The following is a 16,283-nucleotide window of genomic DNA, read 5'->3' as shown; positions in this document are numbered from 1 at the left end:
CTTCTGATTACTGTTAGGATGACCGCTGTTAAGGCACCCTGTCAGTCAGGGCAGTCTTTGTTAGTATGGAAATAACATGTCAGCTTCTTTTCAACTTCAAGACTCCCAACTCAGCTTCAGCCAGAGAAAACCCTTCTTTTGTTGATATTATGTATAGTAGATATTGCGATTAGATTTCTATCATTCAAGAGAAAATCAGTTCACTTTGGCTTTTGCAGTTAAGTTCAGCTGTAACTGAATGTTGAGATAATTTGCTAGCCTTTTAAAACCTTTGTTAAACTATGGTTGTTGTTGTCAAACAGTGGTTAAAGAAGTGGATTAAAAAGTGTGATGATGACAGCGAAACCTCCAATTGGATTGCAGCCAACACCAAGGTTGGTATTTTCTTCAGTAACTACATAATGAAGCTGGTAAAGTTAGATGAATTACCATTGGCAAAATATTTAGAAAGTTAGGGACATTGTGTTACTATTCTCTGTTCTTTTTTCATTCTTCCTCAGAATAATTGCTCATTCATAATTTTCCTTTAGTGTTTTAATTTATTTAAGAATACTGAGCACAGTACTGCAGTATACACAGTACTATGCTTCAGTTTGTCTTGTATTGTAAAAGTCTGTTTCCTATTTAGAAAAACTTTCTAGTCTTTTTTGATTACCTTTTAGTATTCAAATGTGAGTGTCCACCTTAGTTCTTTTAAGGTAATTTACATATTTGCCTTAAATCCTCTTGAGTTTTAGTTTTTCATAATTGTTCTTTTGGGACAGGATTTGAGTAGAATAATTGGGCAGCTATGAAGTTTTGTTATTGATGTATTCTTAAATTCTCTAAGTCTACTTTGTGTTAACTTTTAAAATATGACTAAGAGATGAGACTGAAAAATAGGTATTTTTGGGTAATATTGTTTATCTTGTGGCTTCCTGGTTTTTTGTTTTGTTTTTAGTATTTTCTTTTGTAATACATTGTTCATGATACTAAAATTCATTCTATATTACCATGAACCACTTCCTTCAAAGTCTTACAAGTGGAAGTAATTTGGAGCACCCCTTTTCTCTTACTAAGCAATAAGCAATCCCAATGGTATACAGTTTCTTTTTTCTTTTTTTTCTTTTTTTTTTTGTGGTACCAGGGATTGAACTCAGGACCTTGCACTTGCCAGGCAAGCGCTTATTCTACTGAGCTATGTCCCTGGTCCTGTACACAGTTTCTATTTATTTATTTATTTATTTATTTATTTATTTATTTATTGTGTGTGGCCAGCTCAGCCCACCAGGGGGGGCGGGGCTGGCTGGCATGTGGTGCTGGGGGATTGAACCTCGGTCCCTGTGCTTTGCTTAGCTTGTTCTAAGTAGGTGCTTTAGACCACTGAGCCATCTCACCAGCCCCAACACAGTTTCTTAATAGAAAATTATATAAATGCCTATCCTACATTTAATTCTGTGTTATGCACATAATGAGCCGTGTGGGTAATGAATAGGAAGATAATGAACTGTTCCTTCTTAGTATATTCTTTCTTTACATATGATGTTTTAACTCAGCTTTAAAGAATGCTGAGTTTTCTGGGTAATACTAGTTATTCCATTTTGTTGCGTGTAAGACATAAGTATATGTTTCTCAGAAAATATCGGCAGTGAAGGGAATTCTGTCACATATAAGAAATGCCTGAAACATTAAGAAATGCGATTAGAAAGTAACACTTTTGTGCTTTCTCTAATCATTAAAAGCATTGTAGACATCATAATATACTTTATATCGGGAATTAGTTGCTTCTGGGCTGGTGAGATGGCTCAGTGGTCTAAAGCACCTACTTAGAACAAGTTTAGCAAAGCACAGGGACCACAGTTCAATCCCCCAGCACCATATGTCAGCCAGCCCCACCCCCTGGTGGGCTGAGCTGGCCACACACACACACACACACACACACACACACACACACACAAATAAAATTTGGGGAGAAAAAAGGAATTAGTTGCTTCTGATGCTGTTTTATAAGAATATCTTAGCCAGGGTCGGGGAGATAGCTCAGTGGACTAAGCTCCTGCTTACGCAAGCTCAGAAACCAGGTTTGATCCTGGGCACTACATGCTGCACCAGCCCCAACCCCAGGTGCACTGAATTGACCACTGAGACTAGGTGTGGTTGTGCAGGCCTGTAATCCCAGTGGGGGGGGGGGGGAGGCTGAAAACAGGAGGAGCACTACAAGTCCAAGCTGCATAGTGAGACTCTATGCCAAATACGTTTAAAAAACCAAACTAAACAAAAAAGCAAACCCAGTAATAATGTTAACAATTAATTTTTAATATTTATTAAACGTTTGACATTGTTCTAAATGCTTTACATGTATCCACTATAATAAATAAGTCAAATCTACAACTGGTTTCTCTTCATTGGTAGTAATACAACCTAGTGTAGCATTGACACCAACTTTATAGTTTCTCTTCATAGGAATGTCCCAAATGCCATGTCACAATTGAGAAGGATGGCGGTTGTAATCACATGGTCTGTCGTAACCAGAACTGTAAAGCAGAGTTTTGCTGGGTGTGTCTTGGCCCTTGGGAACCACATGGATCTGCCTGGTAGGTTGGAGGAATGAAAGAATATGTTCACATAAGATGTGGTGTGTAATACATGCTATGAGGGATATTGGTATCTCTGTGACATTTCTATCCAACTAAGGAGATAAAAATATTAGCTCAGTGGCACAGCCCCTGCCTGGCAAGCATGTGGTCCTGAGCTCAATTCTGAGTACAAAAAAAAAAAAAAAGAAAAACCACAGAAGTATATGTAGGCCATCCACAGGGAGGGATTAAAATTTACTAATTTGTATTACCTGCCTGTCCTGTTGGCATATAAAATTGTGGCCCCCTGGGCCAGCCAAATACCTTAGCGGATTAAAGCACCTGCTTAGGCAGACCCAAGGACCAGGTTTGATCTCTGGCATGCCATGCCGGCCCTGCCCTGCCCCTAGGGTGTGCTGAGACGGCAATTAAGACTGGATGTGGTGGCGCAGGCCTGTAATCCCAGTACTTGGGAGGCTGAAAGCAGGAGGCACACTATGAGTCCAATCTGTGTAGTGAGACCCTGTAGACCCTGTACTAAATACATTTTTTAAAAAAATTGTAGGACACAGGAAAAAAGTTAGGAAACAGACAAGTATCTAAAATAGTTTGGATAGCATCGTTAAGGTTCTTTTTTTTTTTTTTTTTTTTTTGGTGGAACCAGGGATTGAACTCGGGCCCTTGCACTTGCCAGGGAAGCGCTTATTCCACTGAACCATCTCCCTGGCCCCTTTAAGGTTTTTTAATAGGAGTGATATGGTTAGAATTGTTAAATGATTATGTTCTGTATTGTGTGCTTTACATGCATTTTCTTATAATTTTGGCACTCCATAGAGAGGAAATTCCAGTTTAAAGGGAGATGTGAACTTGAGATCACATTGAGTCTTTCATTTTAATTTCATTGGAACTTTCATAAATTGTAGTGAGTAGAAGAATAGTAATGGAATACTTCTGAAATTCTGTGCCAGTTGAAAACTGTTTGGAAGTCAGGTATTGTGCCATTTTGAGAATGAAGGAGAGGATATTTGGGGTTTATCCAGATAGTTCTGTAGTTTTTAGGACATACTAGAACAGTGATGGCAACCTGTGACATGCGTGCAGCCATGGGCTGTTTGTACCATTGAAGGCCCTAAAGGGTTCACCACCACTGAACTAGAGGACGAAGACTCTTCCCAGCACCTAAGCGTACTCCATGCTTTTTATAAACAAGCCTGGTGCCGAGGAGGGAACACAGGTAGGAAGAGAAGAGGTAGATAAGTGTATATTTGTGTAGTGACACCTCTGATTAGAACCAGCTTTTCATTGACTGCACTGACACCTGAGCATTGTACAGAACAAAAGATGGACATAGAAAGAATGAATAATGGCATGGGCCAGGCTGGGATGCCAAAGTGTGGCTAGTGTCTAGCCTTTATGCACACTGCCTTTACTAGTGAATCATGATGCTTGCTTGCTCTTTCTTTCTTCCTTTTCCTTTTTCCTTTTCTCTCTCTCTCTCTCTCTCTCTCTCTCTCTCTCTCTCTCTCTCTCTTTCATGCATTTGCTGCTGGGTCTACAGGGTCTCACTACATTTCTTCAATTTTCAGCCTCCCATGTGCTGGGATTACAGGTGCGCATTACTATGCCCAGTCTCATTTGCAGTCTCAGCACACCCCGGGGGCAGGGCCGGCACAGCAATGTTTTATTATATTTTCTATTTATTTATTTTGGGCCCCAAGGATTGAACTTGGGAGCTTGCACTTGCCAGGCAGGCACTTGTGCCACTGAGCTCTCTTCCCGGCCCTTCTTCTTATATTTTGAAATACTATACCTCATGCCAGGTGTCCTGGAGAATGCCTGTAATCCCTGCTACTAGGGGGGCTGAGGCCACGAGCTCACAAGTTCTCAGAGGGGCAGTTCAGCAAGAGCCAGTCAGGGCTAGCCATGTAGCTCTGTTAAACCACTTGCCTAAAATCTGTGAGGCCCTACTGCACACCGCCACCCCCCCCCCAAAAAAAAAAAAAAAAAAAAAAAAAAAAAAAACTAATAAAATACCTTATTAGGGTGACCTCCACATTCTAAGTAGCACTTGTCAGTTCAGTCAGAGGCTCAGGTGAATCATAAGTACTTGCTTTCCTAGTCTTAAAATACATAATGTTGATAAAGTAAAGGTGAGCTTGTTTATCAGTATGTCACATACGGTGGTTTTTGACAAGGTGTAGTAAAACTGTATTCCCTGAGAGGATTATAATCTTAGAGGGGGAATAATAATATTAAATGTCCTGATCCAGGTGAATTGTTATGTTACTTCAAGAACATTAAAATGACGTCATTAAAATGAATACACCCGTTATTTGTTATTGCTGAGTATTGATGGAAAGGAATGAAGTTGAAAAGACTGTAAGCAGATGAAACGTAATCCTGGATTTCCAAAATTTGTAATTTGATTCCACAAGCTGTGTCCGAACCACGTGGACTCAGCAATGAGTATAGGTGGGAAAATTTACATGGGGTTGTACATTTACTCGCTTTGTTTAGTTAAATTGAAAAATCTTTTAGAAGGGGATGGTGGGTTTAAAGCCAAATAAAATGCATTTAGCTCCATAAGCATGGCTGCTAACAGATTCTGAAGGCATGGCAATAGCATGGGGCAGTATCATGTACTCATTGGTTAGGAACACACACCTCAATTGATGACAAGCATCAGTTCAGAGATAAGAGTACATGTTTTAGAAGGTGTTTGAGGGGATTATTGTACATGTAATAGTACACTACATTTAAAGTCCTTGGCAAATGCATGGTATATAGCAAGCACTTGATAAATAGCTGCTCCCAGAGTTTAGGGTACTATACAAGAAATAGTAACTGGAACAAAAAGTGCCAGTTGTAGTTGACTCCACTCTGAGCTGACTTCTCTGGGCATGCATCCTTCCTCCCTCTCATTCTGACAATCATTCACTTTTCATTGACAAATTGTAATAATTTGTAAAGCATGTAGCATATCTGCTATTGCAAAGTAGGTTGTCAACTCTTCTATCTATTTGCTGAATAAAGGAACAGATCAGGTAAGGGCTATTTTTTTTTTCCCTCCCACTGAGAATCAAACCCAGGACCATGTGTTTGCCAGGCAGGTGCAGTGCCCCTGAGCTATCTCCTTGGCCCTGACGGCCTAGAATTTAAAGGATCTTGTTCTTCAAAAACAGCACTGGAGAGATAGCTTGGCAATCTTAAGCACCTGCCTGCCAAACACAAAGACTCAGGTTTGATCCCTGGTACTATGTGCCATGCCAGCCAAAGAACCCCAGGTGTGCCGTGCCAGACACCAGGTGTGATGGTGCATGCCTATAATCCCACTGTTGGGGAGGCTGGGACAGGAGTATCACTCCGAGGCTGAGCTGCATAGCCAGACCCTGTACCAAATAAAAGATACTTTAAAATGTTTTAAAAACTGAGTTGTGGGCTGGGGAGATAGCTCAGTGGCATAAGCACCTGCCTAGCAAGTATAAGGTCCAGAATTCTATCCCCAGTACTGGGGGGTGGGGATGGGAGAGACTGAGTTGTGACACACATGTACAATTCCAGGGCTTAGGAGGGTGAGGCAGGTGGTTTGCTGCAAGTTTTAGGCTGGCCTGGGCTACATAGTAAGTTTTCAAGAGCTGCCTGGAATACATAGTGAGACCCTGTTATTTTTAAAAAAATAAAAAATAATAAAGACTTAGGGACTATGGATTGTCAATGAAAGTACTGTAATGATAGTATTTTCCAATGATTATAAGGGAACTGATGTGGAGTACACTAAAAGGAATGCTCTATTAACAGATAAAACTCATCCAGTGAGGAATGTTATCTGTTATTAAAGGGAATGTTGGTTTTAGATAATATCTGAATCTTGGTTCAAAACCTGTGGCTCGGGGCCAGGGAGATGGCTCAGTAGAATAGCGCTTCCCTGGCAAGCGCAAGGCCCTGAGTTCAATTTCTCATTCCGCCATAAAAACGCCATGGCATGTTCTTTTCATTGATTACGGCTTTATGAAATCTTAATTTGCTTTTAGGTACAACTGTAACCGCTACAATGAGGACGACGCCAAGGCAGCAAGAGACGCACAGGAGGTGAGCACGCGTGTGCAGGGCAGCAGCGCATTGGACCGTGTGGTGTGTGTTCCTAGGGAATGGGCAAGCTGGTGGAGCTCTGCAGGGGTTACAGATGCACACTCAGTAGCTGCCGGGCCTCTTTATGCACTTAGTAAATTTTACTAAAAATGCTTGTTAAGAACACTCTTTTAGGGCTGGTGAGATGGATCAGTGGTCTAAAGCACCTACTTAGAACAAGCTTAGCAAAGCACAGGGACCGTGGTTTAATCCCCCAGCACCACATGCCAGCCAGCCCTGCCCCCTGGTGGGCTGAGCTGGCCACACACACACACACACACAAAAAAAAAAAAAATTTTAAAAAAAGAACACTCTTTTATTTGTGTTTTTAATTGAGTCATGTTACTGAAACTCAGATAATCAAAAACCTGGTTTACTATACAAATGCAAAACTAGCTATAAACTTAAGCTGTTGTACACTGTGTAACCAAAGAGAACTACATGATCCCTGGAAAGTGAGCATTGATTTAATTTGACAGATAGTTTTTTGCTGAAATTACTATTGATAGACTGCTTTGTGGCTGATTATTTGAAAGTTAGTATTACTACAACACAGTCATGATCTCTTGTTCTCTTACATTTGCTGTTTTTTAGCTGTATCCAGTATTCATTTGTATAGTGTTTTATGATTTGAGTTGCCCCAATTTTTATTGTTGCATTCATGTATCACCTTTTCTCACTAGCCCTATAAAGTAAGATTGTATGATACCAGTTTTAGGCATTTCACAACTGTAGCATGGTTGTTTGAAATCCTACTAAAGAAAAAAAAAGCCATACATTTTTGAATGCCTTATGTTTTTCCTAATTTTCACAGTGGATTTTTTATGTTACCTATTGTAAGAGAAGTCTAGATAGATCTAGCCAAAAATAGTACTTGTCTTTTTTTTTTTTTTTTTACATTAGATTTTATTGGTACATTTTACATATACATAGTAATCACATTTGGCATAGTACTTGCCAGTTTGGTTTTTTTTTAAATTAATTTATTTATTTATTTTTGTGTGTGGCTAGCTCAGCCCGCCTGGGGGCGGGGCTGGCTGGCATGTAGTGCTGGGGGATTGAACCGCGGTCCCTGTGCTTTGCTAAGCTTGTTCTAAGTAGGTGCTTTAGACCACTGAGCCATCTCACCAGCCCATTAAACTTTTTTTTTTTTTTGGTAGAACTGGGAATTGAACTCAGGTCCTTGCTCTTTCCAGGGAAGCGCTAATTCCACTGAGCCATCTCCCCAGCCCTAGTACTTGCCAGTTTAAAGACTCTGCAGCTTCATTATCATCACACTGACAAGATTAGGCTTCTGCGTGAGTTTCTGCAGAAGACGAACCATACTTAACCCACAGCTATAGCAGAGAAAGTACTTGGTCATTCCTGATTTTATTTGGTCTTCATTGGGTGCTGATGGCAGTCTTTTCTGAGATCTTCGGAGAAGGTGGATTGTTGTGCATAGCTTTTAGGCAAGTTTTTAATACTTACATTTTAGAAGATAGGACATATTATATTTTCTCAGGTTCACATGTGTTAGACTAAACTATGAGATGTGTCAGGTGCCTTTAGTTCTAGCACTTGTGAGGCTGAGGCAGGAGGATCACCACGAGTTCAGGGCCATCATAGTTCAAGGCCTGAGCTATATAATGAGACCCTTTCCCAATACCCACCCTCACTCACCCCTACCCCCCCCAAAAAAAATCCCTGCAATGTTCTGATCTTGGAGTACAGTAAAGACTTCCTTATTACTCCCTTTGATGAGCCACATCTGCAGGAATAGAGCTCCCACTGTATGCTTACCTGCCTTCCCATCATCACCATTCCCATGCTCTAGTGCTTCCTGAAAGTTGCAGTGGAGAGAGTACTATATGTTTGTCGCACAGAAAGGTCCTAGGTGGTATCATTCAGTGCTTTGGAAACATGTACTTATGCTAAGACACCTCCCACACACACACTCACCCCAGTATTAGGGAGAGGTCCTTCACAATGAGCTATATCCTCACCGCCTTTTTTATTTTTTAATCTGAGGCAGTCTTGGTAAGTTGTTTTGGCCCAAACGGGTGAGGTGTACCTCATGATTTAATTTGATACCAGCTCTTGTATATTATATCTATTTTCATTATATGATCTTTATTTTTCCCAATTGGTCAGCGATCCAGGGCAGCCCTGCAGAGGTACCTGTTCTACTGTAATCGCTATATGAATCACATGCAGAGTCTGCGCTTCGAGCACAAACTGTATGCTCAAGTGAAGCAGAAAATGGAGGAGATGCAGCAGCACAATATGTCCTGGATTGAGGTGCAGTTCCTGAAGAAAGCAGTCGATGTCCTCTGCCAGTGCCGTGCCACACTAATGTACACTTACGTCTTCGCTTTCTACCTCAAAAAGAATAACCAGTCCATTATCTTTGAGGTAGGAACAGTTCCTGGGTGGGAAAAGGCCCATCTTGTCTCATAGGTCATAGGGCCATTTGGCCTTTGACACATAAAAATATACCGAGACTTGAATAGTCTCATCTATTCAGAAAATATGGGTAGAAAGAAAGGAAAGCGAATGTATAAACATCAAATATAATATAAATTTAATACAAAAATTTCCATTTCTTAAAAATAAAAAAATTGGGGCCGGGGAGATGGCTCAGTAGAATAAGCGCTTGCTTGGCAGGTGCAAGGGCCTGAGTTCAATTCCCAGTTCCAAAAAAAAAAAAATTGGGGCCGGGGAGATAGCTCACTAGAATAAGTGCTTCCCTGGCAAGCACAAGGGTCTGATCTGTTCAATCCCCGGTCCTGCCAAAAAAGAAAAAGAAAAAAAAATTTTTTTTCATTTCTTTTACTAAACCACCAAACTTAAAAAACTGGTGGGTAGCTCTGTTGAGTCTGTTAAGCTAGTTACTTAACTGCTTATTTCTCCATTTTAAAGTATGTGTATTACCTTTCAACAATATTAAGTTTAAATAACCTAATTCATGTAAATTACTTATCTAGTCCCCAGGGAAAGCTTTGATTTGGACAAATTAACAGCTTTTGCTAGAATAATGACCAAAAGGATACCTGAAATATTGATGGCTCATAAATGAGTAGAATATAGGTCTGACCTGGAGATGGGGATTTAGATGAGTAAAGTGTAGAGAACTATCCTTATGAGACAGCAGCAGCACTACCTGAACTGCCTTTCGCGTTTTCTGTAGTAGTATATATTCAGGTTTATGGAACAGCTACAGCCAGATGTGACCAAGAATAAGCTTCTATGTTTTCTTCAGGTTTCCTTTTGAGTTTTTATCAAATAATAGCTCTCTAGATCTTTGTTCTTGCTGTCTATCCAAAGATACTGGATGGATCTTTGTTTAAAAGTTTAAAAATTAATCTAGATAAGGGAGGACAGGTTTCACTAGTAAAAGACAGGAAAAAAAGTTTACAAAAAATATTAAACCACTGACAAAAATTAGGATGCCCATGTTGAGAATAGCTCGTAGTCAATAAACTAGCAATATTGATTTATTTTCTACTTTTGTTTCAGTGCCACAATATACTGTTAAAAAAAAAATACATATATAACTTTGTTTTGTGCAGAATAACCAAGCAGATCTAGAGAATGCCACAGAGGTGCTTTCAGGCTACCTTGAACGAGATATTTCCCAAGATTCTCTGCAGGATATAAAGCAGAAAGTACAAGATAAGTACAGGTGAGTTTTTTTGTTTGTTTATTTTGTTTTGTTTTTTAAGTGTTTTTGGTACAAGGTCTCACTACGCAGCTGGGACTTGTAGTGATCCTCCTGTTTTCATCCTGGGATTACAGGCGTGCACTGGCTCAGCCTGCCCTTGGGGCAGGGCTGGCTTGGCATATGGTGCCGGGGATCAGCCCGCAGTCCCTGCGCTTGTCTTAAGCAGGTGCTTTCATCCACTGAGCTATCTCGACAGCACCACTTTCTGCAATTCGGTCTGTAAGATTGAATCAGCTTCTGAGACTTAGTGTTCATCAGAACTTGTAATATTTTATGGCCCTAAAATTTATTTCTAGGACCAGGGATCGATGCTTTCAGAAGAATACTCCTGTATCACTAGAAGCAGTTTATGTTTGGGTATTTTGACTTGAAAATTTACCTATTAAAAATAGGTGCTTGGGGGGGCCTGCCCCTTAGCTCAGTTCTTTAAGTGGCTGCTTCAACCAAGCAGTCAGGCTCAGGTTGCTCTGCTTCGATCCTACAACTCAAGCCAGCCAAACCTGCCCTGAAGGCATTCGGAGCAAAAAAAAAAAAAAAAAAAAAGAATTGGTGCTTGATGAGTAATGACACACAACTGTAATTGTAATGCTTAGGCTGAGGCCAAAATGCTGTAGTTTGAAGCCTTCCAGGGCTATACAGTGAAAAGGGGCCATCCTGGAATATATAGAAAGATCCTGACTTGGGAAGGAAAAAAAAAAAGGGATCAGGTACTTGGTTCCAAGTCTGGATAAACTGTAAGATTGCCCCTTTTTTTTTTCTTTAAAGTAACTTTTTTATTTAGTGGAGGACTGAAATACTTTTCTTGCCTCTGATTTCAGATACTGTGAGAGTCGACGAAGGGTTTTATTACAGCACGTGCATGAAGGCTATGAAAAAGATCTGTGGGAGTACATTGAGGACTGAGAACGGCCCTGCATAAAATGAACTCTGAAAACTGTACCATCTGGAGTGCTCATGCAATTAAAACAAAACAAACACAAACACAACAAGGAGGCGCTAAGCCTGTTCTGACACTGCTGGTCTGTAGTTCCAGGATTCTGTTTTGTTGACAGAAAGTTTAAGTAAATTATATTGTAATAAAAAGGTAGACAAACCGTTGTACAACAGTATTCCAGGCCGCCAACAAGTGTGACAGACACACCGAAGCCCTCCCAACTTCAACTTGTAACGTAGCTTCATTCTCAGAGCTGACTCCTTTTTCTTTTTCTTTCTGCGTGTAGTACAGTTAAAATTCCACATAGCTCCTCGACCCTGCTCTTCATGTCAAGCCAGCCATTTGTTGTACTTTGGTAAAGGACCTCTTCCCCTCCCCTCACACATAGGAACACGCATACACAGATGCCCCAGGTCAAAATTCTTGAGATGGGGAAGGGGATAGGCAGAAAGAGGATGGAACAACACACACATGAGGAAAAACATCAACGACAAAAACTTTGTATATGACTTTTAAAACAAGAGGACAACACAGTATTTTTCAAAATTGTATATAGCGCATATGCATGGACAAAGCAAGCGTGGCACGTGTTTGCATAATGTTTAATTACAAAAAATATTTATTCTTTAAAAATCTTCAAGATTATGTCTATTTGCTGTGCATTTTCTTTCAGTTTGCTTTCTTTCCAGGGTTGGGGTTGGGATAAAAATGTGTGTTTAGCACCTCTGGAAGACCTTACTAGAGCTCTTAGTTTTTCCTTTCTTGAGGTTCCTCTGCCGGTTCTGAGTTGGGTTTCTGTCGTTTGCTGGCCATGGCCCTGATGCCTTGAATCCCCAGCTCTTGATCAGGAACCGTAGGTCAAGTTCTAAGTGCCATGGCCTGGTAAGGATGGCACCAGGATTTTGTGACTGTAGTTCACGAATGGTCTTGTGCCCAGCCTGCTGCCCTCCATGGTCTCAGGCCTCTCCCGACCTCAGGTGCCCGGGTCATGCACGTAGCAGTAGGCTTCCGGGGCTCCTGTCACATCCAGAGGAAGTGTCTCACAGTTTCTTTTCCTGTTTTGTTTTTCCTTAATTGCTGCTTTGAGCCTCTTAGTAAGATTTCAGTTATGGCCCGTCTCTTACCCTTCTCTATGATAGGGTGTCAAATCGAGTGATTTTGCTTTCAGTATAATAGCCATTCGCTTCAGTCTCAGATTGTGAATTGAAGACGGCAGATACTGGAATGGCTTGTGTGTGTCGCTGTGGGCTCAGTTTGAAGGCAAACACCACTAGGAAATGATCCCATCCAGGGCATTTACATAGGAATCACTGCATCTGCTTCTTTTCTGTTGTCAGCAGAGAGGAGAGTTAATCCTGCATTTTAGCTCTGACGTTCATTTTTTATGACCTTTCTACTAAGAGCTATGTTAAAAGTAAAGGGTGGTGGTGATTTTATTACCTATATACCTGTTTAGGCCATTCTGGCTGTGTTTTTCAACAGGTCAGCATCCCTAAGTGTGTCAGTTTTATACAAGTGTGTAGCATGAACTAGGCAACTAGATTAAGAGGTCTGGATATGAAACGGCAGTTTGGGCTGAAGACCTCTTTGTCTTCCTTTCAACGTCTTGTGCCTAGCGCGTGCTTACCACACACGAGGCAGCCTCGTCTGCTCCTGCACTGTACATCTTACTACACCATTGGGAAGTGTGCTCACTTTCCTCTGGCCTTTTGCCTAAGTTAGGCTTTGCGGAATCAACCCTACTTTTCCTTTTAGAAAAGGTTGTTACATGAGATGTACTTGCAACTGTTCTTTTCCCATCGAAAACCAGTGAATGTTTGCTGAGTATATTATGCTGCTTCCTAAACCACTTGGCGCTTTAGGATCGACTTTACCTGTACCTTGTTCTTCCCTTTCTTGCCACCTCAGGTGAAAATCTGAACTCAAGTGTCTGCTTCTTCCACACTCCTCTTCCTCCCTCCCTCCCCTATCATCCTACTTGACCTTTACTCTTAACTGCATCGGTCTTAAACAACATTTATGAAGACTAAGGAAATTTTTTTTAAGGAAAGCTTGAAGAAGTTCCTTTCCCTGGTAACTTTGAAGAGCAGCCCAGAGTTGCTGCATAGACGTACGTGGCTCCCTCCAAATGCTTCATGTATGTGTGGTGGGTTTCCGCCATCTTCCCAGTTAACTCAGCAGCGTCCGGGTCTGAGTGTCACTCTTCCTCCCCTGTGCTCCTCTGTGCCAGGCCTCCAAGAGCAATGTGCACTTACTCACACCCCCTGCCCACGGAGCAGCAGTCATTTTTAGAGCTGCTTTCTAGTTCCAGTGTCAGCTTACTACCTGAGGACACTGCAGTTGTTGGGTGCATTTGCTGCTTGGTATGACAAGGTGAAACTGGCCTTTTCTACTTCCAAGCTTTTACTAGATCCTTGTATTGGACAGGATTCCCAGAGCTAACTGCTCTTGTTAGTAGCTTCAGTGCCCCCAGCTGGGCTAGGCAAGCCATATTATACGACAGCTTCCCTGTTATACCTGCCTGAGTCTGTCAGAGGGTTCCATGTCAGCACAAGGGTCTCCGTGTCTTTGAGGTCAGTGGCATCGTCTCTGGAAATGCATGCTTCACCCAAACAACTCACTGAGCAGCAGGTGGACTTTCAGTGACTTACAATAAAATCTTGATCCAAAGCTCAGGACACTAACCATAGTGGTGAAATGGAGTAGCGTATCAGACTAAATTTTGTGTAATTTGCTGCCACCCAGACTGTACGGTTTTATGTGTGTTTAAATAAATATATTAAATAACACGTGTATACATACACACATATCCAGCAGATCCGAGACTGACTTGATTTGAAATGGCTGAATCTACAGTGTAGTGTATGATTCAGCCATGGCTAGGAATTCAAATCTAGTACCAGAGAGAAGAGGAGGTAATGTGACAAATTCATATATAGCTACATATCCCGGTATAGAGCACTTGGGGATGGGATGGGGTGGGTTGGTGAGACAATCAGATTGGTAAATTGGGTAAATGCTCCTAACCCTGTAATTTTGTGCATAGAGCACCCTGTGCTGTGGAAATAACTGTTGTTAGATTTTCATTGTAACTGGACTGTTCAGGTTGCCCAGAGGGAAAGAACATTCCTAATTCTAATAAAATAAACTTTTATTTTGTTATTGCATTAGTTACTTATGTTTATTTTTATAGTTGCAAACAGTGACGCATAGGTGATTAGCCACCTATATTATGTGCCTTATTCACTGTTCCTGCTTAATAGAAAAGCCAAGATCTGGTTCAGTTTCTCTGCAGGGAACTGAGTGAGGCCCGCCCAGCAGCACTTGGCTAATGAGGCCCTCGGGACGCCTTCTGCAAGCTTTCTAGTTTCCATCTCCAGCACTGAATTTAGGTCGCTGTTCTTTGCTGTACCCATAACACATAATTAAAAGCTCAGTCTATCTTTGAGTGTTAATCTTTTTTTTTTTTTAGTTTTTTTTATTTTATTTGTTTATTTAGTGTGTGTGGCCAGCTCAGCCCACCAGGGGGCGGGGCTGGCTGGCATGTGATGCTGGGGGATTGAACCGCAGTCCCTGTGCTTTGCTTAGCTTAGCTTGTTCTAAGTAGGTGCTTTAGACCACTGAGCCATCTCACCAGCCCCGAGTGTTAATCTTTTTAAAGGATTTTCTATCTTAATTTTTTTTAAAGATTTTAAAAAGTCATTTTAGCCTTAAAAAAGTTTAGTATTTTATTCATTTGCAAGCTGGTATTTCCCACAGGGGTGAAAGCAGAGTTGTAAAGATTTCAGTGGTGGAGGTATTTCACATTGGTATACTAGCTGAGGCTGAATTTTAGGACAATTTAATCTTACTGGATGGACAATTGTGAGAGTCCGTTTGTTACTTTCAGCTTCTGAGTGCTTACACCTTCTGATGAGATTGCAGTGAAGGAGGAAAGGAAGGCTCCATGAGGTGAGAGACTTGCTCAGAATTTTAGTCTCTCCTGTGTGGGGCCCGATCAGCACTAGGCCGGGCCTTCGGATCACGTTTTCATGTTGCTCTCCAAATGACCTGTCGGGACCAGGAAGGGTGGTTCTTAACTCCGGTGGCGTCTTGTCCACTGCTGTGTAGCATCGGGAATGCCTGTGGCTGCTACTGCTAGAGGACTGCTGTGTATCATCGCTGATCTTGCCGAGTGTGCAGCTGTATTTTTCACAGTGGTTAAAAGCCAGTCGCAAACAGGACAGTGGGGCCTTCTGCAGACTCTAGCAGGCCATGCACACGTAGAGGTGGTCACGTGACCACTGGCTGAATGGTTTAGCATGATTGGATTTTGCAGGATGTATCCAGGTAGTTGTGGTGTTGACCTAACTATTTTCATTATAAAGAATTTTGGGTGGTCTCCTGGAACTTGTTACCGGAAGATCTGTTTTCTCACTAATAAGTAGCTATCAGACTTTTAAAGTGTGCTTATAGCTGACAATGGAAAACGTGCAAACAGCAGATGGCATTTGATCTCTGCGTGGGCCCTGGGAGACTTGGAGCTTTTAAGAAGATCATGAGCAGTGACCCTTGTGGGAAGATCTTGGCTTCTTCAGAAACAAAAACACTGGAGTTGGTAATTTAGTGGTGCAGCACCTGCCGGACAAGCGTGAAGTCCTGAGTTCGGTTCCTGGTAACCGCCTCCCAAAGAAAAAAATACTTGGGCTCAGATTTTCATGTTGCTTTTGAGGATTTGGTTGTTACTCGAGATGACATAGCTGATTAGAGGTGCGCACTCCTGAGTCAGTCAGATAATACCTACTATAGGGGTAAAATAGAATGAAAATGTGTGGGGTTTTTTGTTGTTGTTGTGTGTGGTTTAATTTTAGGACAACTGTTTTCCTATGCAGTAGGATCAGAAAATAATGAGATGCTTTTAAAAGCAGTTTTCAGACTAATATGCTTTGGGGCCATAATTGAAAACTCTTCAGGGTAGGAGCCA

At 41.4% G+C, this 16,283-nt stretch overlaps 1 protein-coding gene across 1 annotated transcript in view; it reads left to right on the top strand.

Annotated features, from left to right (window-relative positions):
- Nucleotides 1–14,487, top strand: part of Arih1 (ariadne RBR E3 ubiquitin protein ligase 1) — a 113,200-nt gene extending 98,713 nt beyond the window's left edge. The window contains exons 9-14 of the mRNA XM_004628753.3: nt 303–374; nt 2,443–2,573; nt 6,587–6,644; nt 8,817–9,077; nt 10,235–10,347; nt 11,205–14,487. Of these exons, the coding sequence (XP_004628810.1) occupies nt 303–374; nt 2,443–2,573; nt 6,587–6,644; nt 8,817–9,077; nt 10,235–10,347; nt 11,205–11,289 (720 nt within the window). The 3' untranslated portion in view covers nt 11,290–14,487. The remainder of the gene's footprint in view (nt 1–302; nt 375–2,442; nt 2,574–6,586; nt 6,645–8,816; nt 9,078–10,234; nt 10,348–11,204) is intronic.
- The last annotated feature ends 1,796 nt before the right edge of the window (nt 14,488–16,283 follow it).

The sequence above is a fragment of the Octodon degus genome, unplaced genomic scaffold (genome assembly GCF_000260255.1).
Source record: "Octodon degus isolate 3935 unplaced genomic scaffold, OctDeg1.0 scaffold00026, whole genome shotgun sequence".
Classification (NCBI taxonomy): domain Eukaryota; kingdom Metazoa; phylum Chordata; class Mammalia; order Rodentia; family Octodontidae; genus Octodon; species Octodon degus.
The sequence above is the reverse complement of the archived record's forward strand: the minus strand, read 5'-3'. Positions and strand labels throughout refer to the sequence as shown.